This window comes from Mirounga leonina, unplaced genomic scaffold (genome assembly GCF_011800145.1).
Source record: "Mirounga leonina isolate KUSES-001 unplaced genomic scaffold, KU_Mleo_1.0 Mir_268, whole genome shotgun sequence".
Lineage (NCBI taxonomy): Eukaryota > Metazoa > Chordata > Mammalia > Carnivora > Phocidae > Mirounga > Mirounga leonina.
The window spans coordinates 884,354-903,282 of NW_023270649.1; the positions used below are offsets into that span (position 1 = coordinate 884,354).

Consider the following 18,929-nt stretch of genomic DNA (forward strand, 5'->3'; position numbering starts at 1 on the left):
TATTATTACTATACTTAACTTTTCTGTATTTTTCAAATTATTTTCTTTATTTTTCAAATTATTGCAATAGCTAACTTGTACTTTTCAAACTGTTTTCTGTATCTTTCAAATTATTATTACCAAAGCTAAGTTAATGGGTATGAAGTGACTCCTCGTTATGGTTTTGATGTGTATTCCCCTGATAACTAATGGATCTGAGCATTTTTTTTTCATGGGCTCCTGTATGTCACTGAATTGTTCACTTTGAAATGGTTAATTTTGTGTGTGAATTCGGCCTCAGTAAACAAATGTAACAATCCACACCTGATGTTTGTAGATTGTCTCCTCTCACCTGTAACTACAACATCACCTTGGGGGTGAGGGGGTCTAATTCCTACTAAGTGTTGTTGTTGTTGTTGTTGTTGTTTAATTACAGCACAAGAGAATATATCTCCTATTACAAACATGCAGCTAGATCCAAGGAAAAGAATGCTAACCTGGAATTACATAAGAAATGTGAGTCAGCAAGAATGCACTTATAGCCCGCTGAACTCTTCCATCATGCCCAACTTTACCATCAGGCAAATCCCACGGGTAAGCGTTCATGGCTCATGCCTTATGGCTTTACTCCTTGTAAATCTTGAATTCCTGTGAAATGACTCTTGAGTCCCCTCCCTGCTCTTGATTTCCACTCCTATTTCTCTCATCAGGGAAGAAAAAACATTTCTTCTATCCTCTTATATCTTGGGATGGGGACATGCAAATTAAAGTGACAAATGCCAGATTTTTCAGGAGGAAAGACATATAGATTTGTTCTTAGTTTAACTTTTTACATACATGAAGATGCACAGAAGAGAAGTAAACACCCAAAGAAGTGGTCAGACTAGGGAGCTTTCCTGCCATTTTTTAAAGAGGTGAGAAATTGAGGAGATTCCATGACACAGGAATGGGGATTTCAGCTTCTGGGCCCAATAAATTGTGGGGACGTGACTAGGGAATCAGTGGTTGAACTAATGGCCGATACAGGTTATTTTAGTAAGGTCTGTCTGTGAAGTATCTTCTCAGTGCTGGTGGCCCCTCTCCAGTGATAAAGGTCACTCTCCTCTTCCTGGCACAGGACAGGGTGGGGGAACCCTTCACAAAGGGTTCTGTGCCCTGCTTTTATGTAGATAAGGAGGCTGAGAACTCCTCCTGTATCTGTCCATGCTCAGGTGCCACCAGCTCAAAATGATCCTTATGCCAAAGTGGTCCATTTGGGATTGGGGCAAATTCCATATATAGGATGGCCTCCTTCACTCTGCTTCTATATGGTGGGAGTAAAACTTACACACTAAATCTCACATATGAGTGAGAATATAATAGCTGTCTTTTCTGCGCCTGCCTTCATTTTGATTTCTCCCCTCCCATGAGGGAGGAGGGGGAAAGATGTGGACTTGCCCATTAAATGGACTCCACCCCCTTCACGTTAAAACAGGCCCCCTGGATTCAGTCCATGTCTTTGGGCTATGTTTATTCACTCATCACCTAGTTCCCATACTCCCTTAGTTTCATTCTAAGGATGTCAGGAAGGAAAAACTTTGTCATCTACCCTCTTAGGTTCTGTCTCTGGAGGCCTGCAAATTAACATGACAAAAGATAGATGAACAAGAGGGAGAAAAATGTATTCCCATGCATACGGAGCTTATAAAAAAAAAGTAGCTCAATAAATAGATAAAGTTAAAGATTTATGTACCTAACCAGTAGGAAAAAGGGAGGAGAGAGTAAAGCTCACTATGGGAAGAAGAAGCAGTTTTCCAGAAGAAAACAGGAGATAAGAAATTTTGTGATAACTACTGGGTATTTACCCCAAAGATACAAAAGTAGGGATCCTAAAGGGTACGTGCACCCCGATGTTTATAGCAGCAATGTCCACAATAGCCAAACTGTGGAAAGAGCCAAGATGTCCATCGACAGATGAATGGATAAAGAAGAGGTGGTATATATACAATGGAATATTATGCAGCCATCAAAAGGAATGAGATCTTGCCATTTGCAACGACGTGGATGGAACTGGAGGGTATTATGTTGAGCGAAATAAGTCAAACAGAGAAAGACACGTATCATATGACCTCACTGATATGAGGAATTCTTAATTGCAGGAAACCAACTGAGGGTTGCTGGAGTGGGGGGTGGGGTGGGAGGGATGGGGTGACTGGGTGATAGACACTGGGGAGGGTATGTGCTCTGGTAAGCGCTGTGAATTGTGCAAGACTGTTGAATCTCAGATCTGTACCTCTGAAACAAATAATGTAATATATGTTAAGGAAAAAAAAGAAGAAGAAGAAGAAGGTAGCAGGAGGGGAAGAATGAAGCAGGGGAAATCGGAGGGGTAGACGAACCATGAGAGACGATGGACTCTGAAAAACAAACAGGGTTCTAGAAGGGAGGGGGGTGGGAGGATGGGTTGGCCTGGTGGTGGGTATTGAGGAGGGCACATTCTGCATGGAGCACTGGGTGTTATGCACAAACAATGAATCATGGAACACTTCATCTAAAACTAATGACGTAATGTATGGGGATTAACATAAGAATTTAAAAAAAAAAGAAATTTTGTGATAATGCTTGTTCATGCAAGTGTGAGAAGTCTTTCAGTCTTTTTCGTGACCACAAAACTCTGCCCAGAGAGGGTATTCATGGTAGGTTTACCCTTGGTGTCCTTTCTGGCACTAAAAGCGACCCCAAAGAGGGAATTTATGGCAGCCCCATTTTCCGAACTTTCTGCTCTTAGTCAGATAAGAGAAACTCCCCCCCAAAAATGTTTCTTCTGCATCTCTTGAATCCAAATGTCGTCAGCTTAAAATAATCTTCAAAGCAATTCTGGGATTCCTGGGGGTGGGTGGGCATTCCCCCCAGCAGGTGGGGGTGTGCTCTAGACACAGGGCTGCAAGGGATCCATCTCCTCTGCCCCAAACCCAGCCCCTGGGGTGCTTTCAGCCCCTGAGATTCCATCCCTCCGTGGGACAACGGTACCTTGGGAGACCCGTTGGGATCTCTCCATAAAACGATTCTAGGGTGAAATGTGAATCCAAACTGCCCTGAGAAAAGCCAAAACGCAGAATGAGCAGGTGGGCAGTGCCCCCATACCCCTGCCAATGCAAACTGTGGGGAGGAGGGCTCCCGTGTATTTACAGCTCATTTTGGGAGGAATTTTTTTAAAGATTTATTATTTATTTGGGGGGGGGGGAGGAGAGGCAGAGAGAGAGGGAGAGAATCCCAAGCAGATTCCGGGCTGAATGCGGAGCCTAACGCGGTCCTGTATCTCAGAACCCTGAGATCATGACCTGAGCTGAAACCAAGAGTCAGACGCTCAACCCACTGCGCCACTTGGCGCCCCTTTAGCAGGATTTTTTATATGGGTTCCTCTGGCGCCACCTTCAGGCTGAGGAGGGTCTTGCATTGTCTCCGGAAATTTAAGTCCTGAGGGAGCGGGGGACACCTTCCCAGGGTATGTCCTGCTTTTAGGCAAGTGACCTGCACTAGGGCTGTCTTCTATCTGCTCTTTGCGATTGCCTTCAGGTCAAAATAATCCTTGTGCAGAGGTGCTTATTTTGGGGGTGCTATGTTTTGCTAAGGTCACCCCTTAGGTGTGAGAGAATGTGCATGAATGGAGCAGTGTTTTATGGCCCCCGAGAGAAGGAGGCAAGAAGGAGGGTTTCCACCTAGGGGCTCATGGAGACCCAGCTGTGGGCGTCATTATGCATCTGTGCTTTTAAAAAGGAATGAAATTGAATTTTAACATAATGAAACAGATAGAAATGGGCCGCTAACCTTCTTTTATAAGTGGGTCATTTCTATGCATTGTATAGTTGTCTCTTGCTTGCTTGAATTTTTTTTTTCTTTTTTCGATTTTAAGTGTTCTGTTGGTGCACGGAAGCCATTGATTTAATGGCCTACCTGTCCAGGGTTTTTGTTTTGTTTTGTTTTGTTTTAAATAAATTCAATGTGTTTGGGGGAAGCATCTGGTTTTCCAAATGTCCTGTAATTTAGTGCTAATGTGCCTCTCCCCTCTATAATTGTCTTGGCTTTCTGTTTCATCTCATTTTTCATTGTGAATTCAAGAAAACATTCCTACATTTAGTGTTTCCGTATGAATTACAATACTGGCTGTTGATGAAAAACAACAACAACAACAACAACAACAACAAAAACCCAAAAGCAAAAATCTTCTTTGTCCTGTCAAAGAGATTCATTTAGGTCCCTGCTGTTCTAAGTGTTGTTTTTCTCGAGCACAGATTTTGCAAATTCTTGAAAATGTGTTTTTGGACCTTATCACTTTGTTTCCCCCACTGCATCGACCTTATGAAAACAGACCGTGCACAATCTTGATAGAATTTTTTAAAAAATAATGTTGAATTCAGTGCATAAGCATAACATTTTGGGGTTTATATTTTTTATAGCTTTACATTTTTTTAAAGATTTTATTTTTAAGTAAATCTCCACCCAAGGTGAGGCTCAAACTCACAACCCAGCGATCAAGAGTGGCACGGTCCACAGACTGACCTAGCCAGGTGACTCACTTTTTTTTTTTTAATAAAACTGGTTCTTTTAAAAAATATTGTCCGAACAGACACATGAAAAAGTGCTCAATATCGCTCGGCATCAGGGAAATCCAAATCAAAACCTCAATGAGATACCGCCTCACACCAGTCAGAATGGCTAAAATTAACAAGTCAGGAAACGACAGATGTTGGCGGGGATGCGGAGAAAGGGGAACCCTCCTACACTGTTGGTGGGAATGCAAGCTGGTGCAGCCACTCTGGAAAACAGTATGGAGATTCCTCAAAAAGTTGAAAATAGAGCTACCATACGATCCAGCAATTGCACTCCTCGGTATTTACCCCAAAGATACAAACGTAGGGATCCGAAGGGGTGCGTGCACCCCGATGTTTATAGCAGCAATGTCCACAATAGCCAAACTGTGGAAAGAGCCAAGATGTCCATCGACAGATGAATGGATAAAGAAGAGGTGGTATATATGTACAATGGAATATTATGCAGCCATCAAAAGGAATGGGATCTTGCCATTTGCAACGACGTGGATGGAACTGGAGGGAGTTATGCTGAGCGAAATAAGTCAATCAGAGAAAGACATGTATCATATGACCTCACTGATATGAGGAATTCTTAATTGCAGGAAACCAACTGAGGGTTGCTGGAGTGGGGGGTGGGGTGGGAGGGATGGGGTGACTGGGTGATAGACACTGGGGAGGGTATGTGCTCTGGTAAGTGCTGTGAATTGTGCAAGACTGTTGAATCTCAGATCTGTACCTCTGAAACAAATAATGTAATATATGTTAAGAAAAAAAAAAAAAGAAGAAGAAGAAGGTAGCAGGAGGGGAAGAATGAAGCGGGGGAAATCGGAGGGGTAGATGAACCATGAGAGACGATGGACTCTGAAAAACAAACTGAGGGTTCTAGAGGGGAGGGGGTGGGGGGATGGGTTAGCCCAGTGATGGGTATTGAGGAGGGCACGTTCTGCATGGAGCACTGGGTGTTATGCACAAACAATGAATCATGGAACACTTCATCTAAAACTAATGACGTAATGTATGGGGATTAACATAAGAATAAAAAAATTAAAAAATATATATATTGTCCGAGAGGTGCCTGGGTGGCTCACTCAGTTAAGCGTCTGCCTTCAGCTCAGGTCATGATATTAGGGTCCTGGGGTCGAGTCCCGCACCGGGCTCCCTGCTCAGTCTGCTTCTCCCCCTGCATCTGCCCCTCCTCCTGTCTCTCTCTCTCTCAAATAAATAAATAAAATCTTAAAAAAATACAATAAAATATCCTCTGAATGGTCTTAGATCTGAGCTCTGCCGGGGACATAAAATCGAGTCTCTGTATGTTCTTAAAGGCCGTCATTTTTGCCAATGTGCGTATTCTGAGTTACTAATCTCTGGTTCATTTCCTTCCGCCTGCTCTGAGCAGATTTGGCTTGAGGGTTTTCTCCTGCAGGAAATGGGGGGAGGAAAATGCCAGCTCTTTTGCAGAGAGAGGTGCTAATGTTTTAAATTAACCAAGTGGTGAGTGGCGGCGAGCTCCTTCCTGCTGGTTAGAAAGTGAAGGTGCTGGGCGGCCTCCTGGGGCCACTTTTATCTTAAACAGCCTGCATTGTGCTTCTAATCCCCTCCTGTACCAAGACTTCCTTTGGGAAAACATAATTCTGTTTTTTAAATAGTCAGACTTCTTCTTCTTCTTCTTTTTTTTTTTAGTTGGAGTTGACTGGGTTTGTTTTTTTGTTTTGTTTTGTTTTTTTGCAGACTCAGAAAATGGGGCTGCAGAATTTCTCACTGGAATTTTGGGTTTTCCATAAGGCTGCACAAAGATGCTTGCAGGGAAGACGGGATAGGCGCGGGTTGATTCAATCCCTGAAGGCATCCTTCTTGCAGCCTGAGGACCTTCCCGGAGCCCCGGGGTCCTGCCTCTGGCTTTCAGCACGAGATTTGGTACAGACACAACAGATGTCGATGATGCTCTGATTTCATTTTCCTACGTTTTGAATTTGAGGAATTCTGAGTGTATATAATGACCCTCCTGGACGGACTCTACCTGACCAGCCACATGGGCAGTAAGTCTACGCTGGCCGCCCTACGCCCATGGAATCTGGGATTTCACAAACAGGATGCTGATGTGCTGACTTTTTTTTTTTCCTCGTGGTCTGTTTTTCCTTCCGAGCCTTTTTTAAATCTCGTGCCCTCCGTGGGTCACCATGTTTGTGCTCAGTATTTAGCACGTGACACCATGTTGGGCTCCTCGCCGTCACTCCTCTGCCAGGGTTGCTTTGCCCATTTTTTCCAGTTCCTCATTTTGTCCCCGTCCACGTAGCAGTGCTCGGGGAAGATGCCGCCGTAGGGGGAGAAAGGATTAAAAGTAAATACTGCCAGGCGGCCATGAAAGGGGACCAGCTCAGACACTTGGTACAATGTGTATGAACTTTGCAATTGTGTCTGCTTCTCAGACGCGAAAGGCTACATTGTGCATCAGTCCACTTACATGAAACGGCAAGAAGAGACAAATCCTGTTAAAAGAAAGTGGGTTAGTGTTTGCCAGAGATGGGAGGGACCTCGCCTTTTCTGCCAGACACAACCCGTGATGCACCTGTTCTCTGTCCTGACCCAAAGGAAACATCAAAGTCCCATCTTTTATTTTTATTTTATGATTATAATTTTTTATTATATTAAAAGTCCCATCTTTTAGACAAGCGGGAAATTGTATGTGGGAGCAAAGTTCCCAGAAGCAGTAGGCAGGACCCCTTACGGATGCTCCAGATGCAGAGGCTCCTGGGCCCCACGAAAGACTCTGCTGGGACCCAGAACTGGCCGCAGGTCCTTCAGCTTTTACAGAGATTTGCACATGTCTCCAGGAGACCCCTTGCTGTTGCCCATTTTGTAAAGGGAATGCTAATGAGAAAGAGGTGGGAGGCGTTCTCTGTCCTTTTTGGAACTAGAAACATTTCATATACATATATATATATATATATTTTTTTTTTTTTTTAGATTTGTATTCACCCTCACAATGCACAACTGGGACGTTTTTGTGAGCCATTGATTATCTAAGAAAGTGCTTTTCTCCTCATCTTGGTCACAAACAGGCCCCGCTCTATTGAAACTTCTTTTCAGACATTTCCCCCCAAAAAACCTCTGAATGGGTTGCCTGCTGGTGGCCTCCTGGTTGGTGTTTTAAGGCTGTCAATCACCCGATTTTTATGCAAATCCCAGATTTTTCTGCCTGGGTGTTTTAAGGGGCTCTTTGTCATCTCTGTAATTCTTAAGCTGTTACTCTTAGAACAGGCTTTGGGCTTTCAGGGCAGCCCCTGCTCCCTCCAGGTCTTTGCCGATCATCCTTGTTTCAAAATACATGTTTGCTTTTGTTTTAGAATTCCCAAGCAACTGGTTTTTTTTGTTTTTGTTTTTATTTGGGGTTTTTTGTTTGTTTGGTTGGTTTGTTTTGTGGAACAAAACCTTTTCACAAGAAAGGGTTTCTATAGACTCAGATGTGGAATGTGTTCTACTTCCATTTCTAGGAAAAAACAACAAAAAAAATCCTTCTATTATTTCCTATGGCAGATTCCTGAGTGCAGGCCTGGCTGGACTCTCAGGAATATTCATGCATCTTGTCTCCACTGCGGTCCCTCCCCATCCCCCAGTGCCCTATGGCTGCTCACCCCCTTCCATCCCTGGTGACACTGTTGGGGAAACTTAAACACAAAATCCACCCCCCAACCCAGGAAGCCTCCCCTACACAGACAAAACAGCTGTATTACTTCATGAGCATTAATAAAAAGCATTCACAATTAATCACACATCAACCAAGACCACCCAAATGAGGACAAACGAGGCTCTGGCCAGAGTGTCGGCCACCAGCTCTTACCTTTGACAGAGCCTCAGAGTCATGCAGAGGAGTGGGAAAACTTTATTGTGGTGCAGGCAGCAACACCACTTTTGTCTACACTCTTAAGTTCGTCATCGGGGCTCTGCAAATTAAACTGACAGAACACAGATTAACTGAGAAGAGGAATGCGCGTTCAATAGGCTGTTTAAAATTTTAGGTGGCATGACATGGGCGTCTTGATAGAAAGAAGAAAATGTCCCCAAAGAGGCAGTTAGACCTGAGACTTTATGTACCATTTTTCACAAAGAGCACATACATCGTGCAGGAAAAGATTTTGAGACTGCTAAGAGCAGCAAATTTGGGGAAGACAGATATTTGAATGGACACTATTGGAAGAGAAGGTTTATTTAGTAGGTTTGTCTGTACAGGTCCGTCTTGGTGCCGAATTTCTGTCTTCTTCATGGTACTAAAACTTCCCCCAGAGAGAGAGGGGACTGTGTCATGTGTGTTTCTAGAAGTTTCTGCTGTTAGTCCAATGAGGGAATCTCCAGGAAGGTTTCTTTCTGTATCTGTTGGTTCTCAGTTGCTTCCGGCTCAGAATAATCCTTACACCACATTGGAAGCAGGGACAGAATTAGGGACATTGTTGGTGTTACTCAAGTCCTGGCCATTGTGAGCTCTGTGCATTATTGCAGGGATAACGGTCTCCTGTGCATCTCACGTAGCAGGACTTGTGGGCTGATTTTTATAGGCAACAGGTAGGTTTCCTGCAGGTCGTGAGGCCGAGTTCTGCTCTGTACCTGAGGAAGGCGATCGTTTGGGGGAACAAATGGAAGGTTTCGGCGAAGTTTGTCCTGCAGATTGGGGTCCATCTCTGGGCTGGTGGGTGTCTAGAATTGTCTCTCCACTGGTGAGATTCACTCTGCCCTTCCCGGTCGGACAGACGGGCTGACGGGGTAGGGGCACCTTCTGAAAAGGAAATGTGTGCCCTGGTTTTAGGCAGACAGGAGGGCAGAGAGCTTTCATGTGTGTGTGCATCTGCTGTTTGTCAGATGTGCCCAAGTGGTCTTTTTGGGGTGATGTGTTCTGAACCCTCTAGAGCACCAGAGGTGGGGGGGGATTCTCGATAATCGACTGAGCGGGATTCTTTGCCAAAGCTGGGCTCTGCAGGCCAGGCATGAGACCCAGTGTGCAACAGGCCTCGAAAGGGGTCCGAGTGATATTTGATCCAAGATGGGGAGGTCCTTGTTGCGGACGCCCCTCTGTGGACCTCTCCTGGGACGGAGTCGGGTCCAGGGGAGCCTGAAGCCAACGCATGACCTATATAGGTTCTTGATGATTCCCTTTCTAGGTCAAAGAGGACAACACGTACTTCTGCATCTTCCATAACTGCGTGCTTCACAGGGGGGCCCAGCTGACTGTGAACGTCACCTGTGATGGGATCGTGTCCCAGGAATTCCTGCTTTTTGAGAACCGAGGTGAGGTCCCTGCGCTGGTAAGCTCCCGGCTCCCGCCACGCCCCACAGGTACCCATGTGTGTCACCACTCAGGGGCTGTGGGGGGCGGTGCAGCCGCTGAGGATGTCGGTCGGTGTCTTCCCAGGCAGAGAAGGTTCCGGGGCCGTGAACTTTTCCTGTTTCATTTACAACGTCCGCCTCATGAACTGCAGCTGGGTGCCCGGCCCCCGCGCCCCAGCTGATGTCCGCTATCAGGTCTTCTGGTGGACCTCCTTGTAAGCCGGGAGCCTTCCCTCCGAGCACCTGGGATCTATGTGGGGACCGTAGTGGGAAATGCCAAGCGAGCCGTGGGGTCCCTGGGGGTGCCTCCCCGAAATGTCCCAAAAATCACAGAACCCTGGGAGGAGAAGGGTTTTACCTTTGCTGCCGCCTGGCTCCGAAATGCAAACCCCCCTCCCGTCCTAAAGAGAGGAGGAAATCCACAGTTTCATGATTTTATCGTGCACAGAATGGGTTGTAATGGGTTCACCCTGTGAAGGGCGGGATCTGTCCCTGTCCGTGCCACGTCTTGGCCGGTTACCTGGGATGCATATCCCGTTCTGGTTTTGTGCTTATTCGGGGACAGATTTGTGTCAGGAATTTTTTTTTTTTTTTTTTAGAGAGTTTTCTGGGTTGGGGAGGAGATTTTGTTGTTGATAATGTCTGCCCAGAAGGATACCCAGTCAGGCTTTTCCTGTGCCCCTTTTGCAAATGACAGGGACAAGGATGAGGTGGAGTGCGTCCACTACATCATGGACCCCACGGGGACACGCGTGGGCTGCCATTTCGATCAACTTGGTGAACCCCAGCATATGGATAATTACTTCTTCCTGGTGAACGGGACCAGCAATGAGACGGCAATCCCATTTTTGGACTTTGTTCCATTTGAAGCCTATAAAATGGGTAAGGGGCTCCCTGGACGTGTGTTCTCCCCCACCTCCCACCCAGGAGAGCTGGCTTCACTCATCTGGGCTCACGCCACCGCCGTGTGGGACGCAGCGCTGGGTTCTGGACCAGCCTGAGCGAGATCCAGAATCTGCACTCGGAGTCTGGGAAATAGGGAGAGAGAGACGGGCACGGTGGTCCTGACTGTCCCCTGGCAGTGGGATGCAAGAGAGACGCGTGTTCTGGGGTGGCTGAGTGATGGACCTTGGGGAGGGTACGTGCTATGGTGAGCGTTGTGAATTGTATAAGACTGATGAATCACAGACTTGTACCCCTGAAATAAATAATACATTATATATTAATTTTTAAAAGTTCTGGAAAAAAGAGAGAGGCATGTGTTCATGTCACGTACCCATTTTTGCTAATTTTTGAAAATTCCCTGCAAATCCTGAATTTGCAAATCCTGACTCATCATGGCTGCCGGGGTGGAAATACAGGGTTCATCGTGTTTTATGTGGGTTTCTGTTTAAAGACATCTTACGTAATGTACATTGTTGTTGAATTAACACCGAACGCGAGGCCCACAGCCCTATACCTCAAGTCTGAACAATGCTTACATAATGCGTGTATTTTCTCCAAGAGGCACATCATGGCCTTCTTGTGTGTAGGAATGCAAAAGAAGAAAAAAGTTTTCCTCTACCCTCTTAGGTTCTGTACACGGGGCTTGCAAATTAACCTGACAAACACTCTACTAACAGGAGAAAAGCATACAAATGTAATTTCAATTTTTAAGTTTGATATGCATGGGGAGAGGGCTTCATAGAAAATAAATGAAAACCTCCCAAAGAAGTAGTTAGACTCGGGGACTTATACACCATTTATTTCTATTTATTTATTTTTTTTTACTTATCTACCATTTTAATAAAAATCAATTAATTGTGGAGTTAAAGAATAAAGGATTTGCGCTTTTAGAGGTGGTAAATATATAGGGAAAGCAATGGGAGAGAGAGTTATATTAGTAAGGTTTGTTTGTGCAAATTCATGTTGGTGCTGACTTTCACGGACAGAAAACTTGCCCAGAGACAGGATTCATGGCAATCCAAATTTCTCGGAAGTTTCTGGTTTTAGTTGGATAAGGGAATCTCCACAAAGGCTTCGTTCTGCATCCGTGACTCTCAATTGCCTTTAGTCCCAAATAACCCGTGTGCCAAAGTGCCCTATTTTGGAGGTGAACTTCCTGTCCCCTTCGTGCACATCAGACAGCACTCCAGTTGTATGCTTGGGGGCCATTTTAAACGGTGACATCGCCCACCCAAAGCACAAAAGCAAGAACAACACCACACTCAACAGGCCACGGAAGGGGTGCTTGTTTGCAAAGAAAAACGGGACACGTTCCTACCGAGGCACATCCCGCCAGAACCCCCTGATTGAGTGCTCTGTGTTGCAGATTTAAAACATGCTGGGCTGTTTGCGAGGTTTTTTGTCATTGTTGTTTCTGCTTCATTTTCCATAGAGAAGTATGACCCGCCAACAAACATCACGATCTCCTACAACAGATCGCATCACATTATCCAGTGGGAGAATCCCGAGATCAGATATGAGCTTTCGAGTCACGTCTTGTATTATGAGCTGGATATCCAAAGAGCGGTAAGAACCCCCATGTTCGGCCCTGTCTTCTCATGCTGAGCTCAATCCCGGCTCACGGGCAGGCGACTCTGTTCCGGAGAGTTGTTCTCTGGGAGCTCCTGTGGTGTTTTTGCCCTAAATGGGCGGCTCATTTTTTTTTTTCCCACCCTCATGAAATCGCTTCTCTGTTTTTATTTTTTAAAGTAATCTCTATGCACAACGTGGGACTCGAACTCAGGATCCCAAGATCAAGAGTCACACACTCGTCCGACAGACCCAGCCAGGGAGCCCTGAAATAGTTTATTTTGAGTCGTTTTAGGTTCATAACAGAACTGAGGGAGAGGTAAAAGGGTGTCCCGCACACCCCCTGCGTGCACGCAAACACGGTCCGCCCCATTATCAGCGTCCCTACCAGATGGTGCATTTGTCGTGATCGGCAAACGTGCATGAACGCCTGTGCCTCACCCAGAGTCTGTCATGGGCAGTAGGATTGGCTCCTGGCGGTGCCCATTCTGTGGGTTCGGACAAATGCACAGCAGGATGGACGCATCGTTACAGGGCGTTCTAGTCCCGCGGCCCTAAAAATCCCCTGTGCTCCACCCGCTCGTTGCCTCGCCCCCTGGTCACAGTCCCCTTGGTCCGGCGCGTCAAAACCACCATACCCGTGATGTCTTTACCGTTCCCATTAGCTGCCTTTTCCAGAATATCAGAGTTGCGACCCCACAGGACACAGCTCCTTTTGTGACCTTTTTTGAAGCAAAACGTGAAAATGGGCTGAGAATGGTTGGCTCACGGGAGGTGCAGGGGGTGTTCCCCCGAATCTTTAGCTCACCCACCTGCTCCCCGTCCCCTCAGCCCACTCATGCTGAGGGAGCTTCCGCAACCTGAGATCTGGATGCATCCCCGACTCCTGGAAGTTGGGGACTTTCCACCAGGCACTCGGCATCTCTGTTTCCCCACGGCCTGGGGCCTCAACCTGCACCCCAAGCCCAGAGCTAGGGGCAGAGGGTTACTCCGGTGCCCCTGCTGTGGGGGTTTGGTCCCGAGCACCCCAGACCCTGGGGCCTTTGCACGTACTGCCGCCTCTGCCAGCAGGTGCTCCCTCCACCCCCAAGTGCTGGGTCCTCCTCCAAGTCCACCAAAACACCACCTGCCCCGCCAGGCTCTCTCGATTCTGCCTCCTCGTCCGATTTCTTCCCAGCGCCGATGTGGGATCGGCCACTACCTGAAACATTCTTGTGCCTTTCCTTCTGCCTCTCGCCTCCTGGAAGCAGGCTCCCTGAGCGCAGGGACTCTGTCAGTATGCATATGCCGACACCGGGGGTGCTCAGCACATCTTGCCGCATGAGTGAACGTCAGGACTATCCGTGGGTGGCCCACGTGGCAAAGCAAGAGCCCCCTGTCCTCCACACGGGACCCACCACAAGCCCTGGATCTGAGTCCCCGATGCGTCTCCGGGGGGTCCACCTTCATCCACGTGCCCCGAGGCACCCACTGGCCCCATCCCACACCCCGTATGGCCCTTGACGTCACAGTTTGGCACACGCTTGAAAGCTCTGCAGGTGACCCCCAGGCCCAGCCCAGGTGTGAACCACTTAGCTGTGGGCATCTTTCAGAACAGAAATTAGGTCGTTTCCCTTTGGTCCTGAAAACCCTTGCCGGGTGGGGTGTGGTGGGTCTTGGGTCAGGGCCCTGGATGTGGCCGCCGAGAGTCTGTGGTGTCTGCCCGCCGGCATCCTCCTCCCTGGTGCTCATGTGACATCACCCAGGTGACCTCACGCAGGTGACATCACACAAATGACCTCACACAGGTAATTACACACAGATGAGCTCACACAGATGACCTCACATAACTGACCTCACACTGGTTCCCCACCGGCAATCTCAGGCAGGTGATAACACACGTGACCTCACACAAGTGTGCAGCCCTGAGCATCCTGTGCATGTCAAGCCCCAGGCGCCAGGACCACCAGGAACAGCAACCCTTTGGTAGCGAGCTCCCCTCTGGCTTTCTCCGCAGAACCTCGTGGGTGCATGCGGTCAATGTTGGAGGAGGTGGACGGTTGCTGAGGCGGTCAGTCCTTAGCAGACATTTGAACATTCACGGATGCAGAACAAAATGCTACTGGAGGCGCTGCCTTCTCATCCCTCATTAATATGCCCGGAGCAAACTCACCAGCCAGAGATAAATTCACAATAAGGAAACTTTGTGTTGAGGAGGAAAAGCTGTTCCTCTACCCTCTTAGGTCCTGAACCTAGGGGCTGCAAATTAAATAAAAGGGAGCTGAACGGGCAGGGCAGGGGGGAGCAAAAGGTCCTCATATGCATATGAGAGCTCACAAAAGAAGTGACTCTTAAGTAGCTCAAGTCAGGGGCTTGAACAAATAGGGGATAAAAACAATTGTGATGATGTTTGTTGAGGCAGGTACCAGGGGTCTTTTTTGTCTTCTTCATGGGCATAGAACTCCCCTGGAGATGGAACTGATGATACGTTCACCGTCCTTCCTGGAAATGAAGTCTCCCCAAAGGGGGAATTCATGGCACGCCTCATTCCCAGTCTTTTGCTCTTTGGCACATAAGGGAAGTTCTGAGAAGGCTTCTTCATACCAGTTCTGGGGTTCCAGGTGGGTTCCCACATTTGCATACAATGCTGAAAACACAGATGGTAACAATCTTTCCTTTTTTACAGGGCAGCGCCTCCAAGACAAACCCCGTAAGTATCTCTTCCTCTCTCTGCGACTCCTGTGCTTGGGCCCAAAGGCAGGTCAAACTTCAGGGTTCACTGATCACCTCGGCTGTGGGGTCCCAGTTAGCCCCTTAGTGGCCGTCAGGCTTTTAGTCTCAGATTGAGAAGCTGTGTTTTCTTGAAAGCCTCTGACTCAGCTCAAGTCGCTGCTCATCATCCACCCCGTGGACAGAGCAACGTCCTTCTTCCAGACCCCGTCCTCGGACGTTTTCAGTTCAAAGATTGTCATGAGCTGAACAGTGTCCTGCAAAAATGCTGCCCGGAAGCTCAGCATGGGGTCTTATTTGGAAATAGGGTCTTTGCAAATATCAGTGAAGGATCTGAGATGAGCTCATCCTGGATCAGGGTGGCCCTAAATCCAATGACAGGTGTCCTTGTAAGAGACAGAAGAGGAGACACAGACACAGAGGAGAAGCTACCTGAGGATGGAGGAAGAGACGGGAGGGACGCGGCCACAAGCCCAGGGATGCCTGGAGCCCCAGAAGCTGGAAGAGGCAGGAAGGACCTGGAGCCTCTGGAGGGAACATGGCCCTGCCCCGCTGGATCTCAGTGGTCCTGCCCCACCTGGATCTCAGCAGCCCTGCCCCGCCTGGATCTCAGTGGTCCTGCCCCACCTGGATCTCAGACTCTGGTCTCCAGAGCCGGGAGAGGAGAGGTTTCTGTGGTTTTAAGCTGTGGGGTACGTGGTTGCTGGTCACTGCAGCCCCAGGACACTCTCGCACATAGATGAGCATCCCCTTGTACCCTCTCAAGGGCAGCAGCAACCCCCCCCCCACCTCTCAGATGCCCTCTCATCCATCACCTGGGCATCCCAGGGGATGCCCATGCTGCTGATGGGATGCTGCCCGTGGACCACACCTGCAGCGGCCAGGACAAGTGCAAAGAGGGTGGGTGCAGCACCATGTGTGGCTTCCCAATGCCGAGGGGCCTCTCCTTGGGAACTAGGGGGAAATCCCGCTGTTGTCCTCGGCTTTTGTTTGCATGGGCTGACCTGGAAGATCCCTAGGTCCACACCGGCCCCTCTGGTACCTGCCCCAGGGCTGCTGTGGCTGAGCGGGCAGGTAGCATGGGATCCACAAGGTCCAAAAGGATTGGCACAGCTGATAAAGGCAAGATACTTCAGCCGTGGACACGTGAGAAGAAACTGGGTTCTTTGAGGCGAGAGGAACAGTCAAGAACATGTCCCGGGGCTTCAGGGTTGTGCGAACTTGGGTCACAGTCCATCTTCATACCTAGGCTGCAAAGAAACACCGCGGGCTCTGGAACGAGCCGGCTGGCAGGGACTCTGTGTGTCCCACTCAGCTCCGGCCCCAGGACGTGGTTGGATGAGACTGGGATTTGCACCGGGGCATGCCCAGTGAGGAAATGCATCCCCGTTCCCCTGTGGACCCTGCAGGCCATGCCTCTTTTCCTCACTGACCACCTAGTGTTCTGGTCAGTCTTACTCTGACAGTGTCTGCAGACCTGCACATCCCCGGACACCAGGATGCACATCCCCTGTGCAGTGACAGAGAGATGGCCCTCATCCAGAGGGACAACAAGGGGCCTGTCCCAGAACTGGCCTCAGTTTGGCCCCGGGGGACGGCAGAAGGGGACAGCAGACCCTTGGCGCCCAGCGGTTGGTGTCTGATTCAGAGTCCAGTTGTGCCCCTAGGAACCGGAATCAGAGTCCAGTTGTGCCCCTAGGAACCGCAAGGCCAGGTGGAGCTCCTGCCCTCCCCACCCCCGGCTGCCAGTCTTTAGATTTGGAATAACCGCAAGCCAGGTCCCCAGGGCGTGGGCACTCTGCGCGAGGGGTGGAGCGCAGCTCGGGGAGCCGTGGGGCCCAGGCGTGGAGTCCACCTCTCCAGGGAAGAGCCCCTTAGGGCCCCTGCTTGGGGCCAGACGGACGGACCGAGGCCCCGGGTGTCAGGCGTCAGTCGTCCTTGAACGGACCCCCAGAGCTCACACTCCAGGGGACGCTCCTGCCTCTCGCCTCACCAGCGCTGCTCACAGACCGTGCCTTCTTCTCTTCAAGGTTTTCCAGAGGGGACAAGATCCGAATGTGTACCTGATGCCCCATTCTGCCGTCAGGCCCGACACCACGTTCCGAGTGAGGGTGCGCTACCTGCATAATGAGCTCTGGAGCGAATGGAGCCCGACGCTGCGTCTTGGTGAGGGCCCCACTCCCCGCGCGCGGCGGAGGGATATTCTTTGGGGTCCCCTTGCACGGTTCCTCTTTTGGGTCTTACGAGGACACCTGCCATTGGATCCAGGGCGAGCTCATCTGGGACCCTTCACTTCATCACACCTGTGATGATCCTGTTCCCATAAGGTCCCGTTGCCAGGTTTCGGGGTTAGGGCGCATGCATCTTTTGGGGGATGCTTTGAGCCCGCGGCAGCCCCCCCAGCAGAGGGGCTCGGGGACGTCCCTGCCGGCTCTCTGCCAACACACCATCTGCAGCATGTCCTGCTGCCCTGTACGCCCTCCCGTGTTCCGGGTCACCCTGGGAGGACGCACCCCCAGACCGAACCACAGAGCACCAGCCCCCTGGGCTACTGTTCCCTTAGCCCCACTCAGGCGTGTGAAAGACCCTGGTCGCCGGCCACCCCCAACCCAGCGGTGTCCCCCTCCCCCGAGGGGTCAGCCAGGGCCCAGGGGTGCTCCATCCATCTCCCTGGGTGCTCCGTCACCCCCTCTCCTTTCTGGGGTCAGGGACGGGTATCCCAAAGCCAGTGGTCTTCAGCGTAGCAGCCCCCATCACGCAGAAGTGCTGGCGGCAGGAAACACAAATGTAGGTTCATGGCGCTCTGGGGGTCTCCGGGGTCCTTCACCGGGCCTCTCAGCGCACCTGCTTGCAGGGACAGTGGAAACCCCACAAGGCAGGGGTCCACTCGGTGCGCCCCTCCAGCGGTCCCACACATCCGTTCTGGGGGGCGACAGGGCATGAGCTTGAAGAACGCACCAGCTTGATGCCTAACAGCTCCACAGGCTGGCAGCCCCCTCCCACGGGGGCCCCGAACGCACGTGTGGGGCTCGTTCTTTCCAGAAAACGGGTTCACGGCCCGCAGAAGCTGCACAGACCGCACAGGTCAAATCAGGGTTCCCCAAGGAAAGCCTGCAGGGCAACAGGAAACACACCTCTGTCCCACCCTGGAGTTTCACAGTTACGCATTCATTCCTTTGGCTAGGCAGCGCGGTGTGGAAAGCGAACGTCCCTTGAGAAAGAATGCGTTGCGCGGTACTAGCTGTGTCCTGGTGCCAGTGGATACGGCGGGAGCTCTCTTGTGAGCAAGGCGTGGAGGGAACGGGCGGGGATGGCCAGGGGGCGGGGTGGGCACAGGACCGGAGGGAGGGTCGTCCGCTGCAGCCCTGCTCGCCGCAGCACGCCCTGCACCCATAATCGGGTAACAGCGTCGAGGGGAGGCGGGTGCGCGCAAAGCTGACCGTCCGTCCCCCCGCGAGCGCGCGCGCGCGCGCTTACGCTTCTGACCCTCAGCTCCTCTTCCCGCACTAGGCCTCCCGCAGCAGGATTTCCGCGGCGTCCTGGTCGAGGTGGTGGTGGCGGCCACCGCTGTGCTCGCTCTGGTCCTCATGTGCTTGTGCAAATGGTGAGCCCCAACACTGGCGCCAGGAGCCCCCACTCCCCACCGGGGCGCAGGACCCCGTGCCCGTGGAATGCCCAGGGGAGGGTGAATCCGGAGTCAAGGCGCGGATTCCAGGGAATCTGAGGGCTGGGGAGGAACAGGGAGAGACTGCCCGTGGGGTGGGGGGTCTCCTGCTGCCCGAGCCACGTTTGTCCGGGGCCACATAGCCACAGTGGTGAGGTCGGTCCTGCAGGTGCAGA

The 18,929-nt window shown here is 50.2% G+C and overlaps 1 protein-coding gene across 2 annotated transcripts in view; it reads left to right on the forward strand.

Moving 5' to 3' along the window:
• The window catches only part of LOC118026666 (granulocyte-macrophage colony-stimulating factor receptor subunit alpha-like), a 31,401-nt gene that overhangs the window by 8,137 nt on the left and 4,335 nt on the right, over positions 1-18,929 (forward strand). For both annotated transcript variants that reach the window (XM_035029632.1, XM_035029631.1), the window contains exons 3-10: positions 416-573; positions 9,701-9,827; positions 9,952-10,081; positions 10,564-10,748; positions 12,244-12,377; positions 15,046-15,069; positions 17,120-17,255; positions 18,600-18,693. In XM_035029632.1, coding sequence (XP_034885523.1) covers positions 416-573; positions 9,701-9,827; positions 9,952-10,081; positions 10,564-10,748; positions 12,244-12,377; positions 15,046-15,069; positions 17,120-17,255; positions 18,600-18,693 — 988 coding nt within the window. The remainder of the gene's footprint in view (positions 1-415; positions 574-9,700; positions 9,828-9,951; positions 10,082-10,563; positions 10,749-12,243; positions 12,378-15,045; positions 15,070-17,119; positions 17,256-18,599; positions 18,694-18,929) is intronic.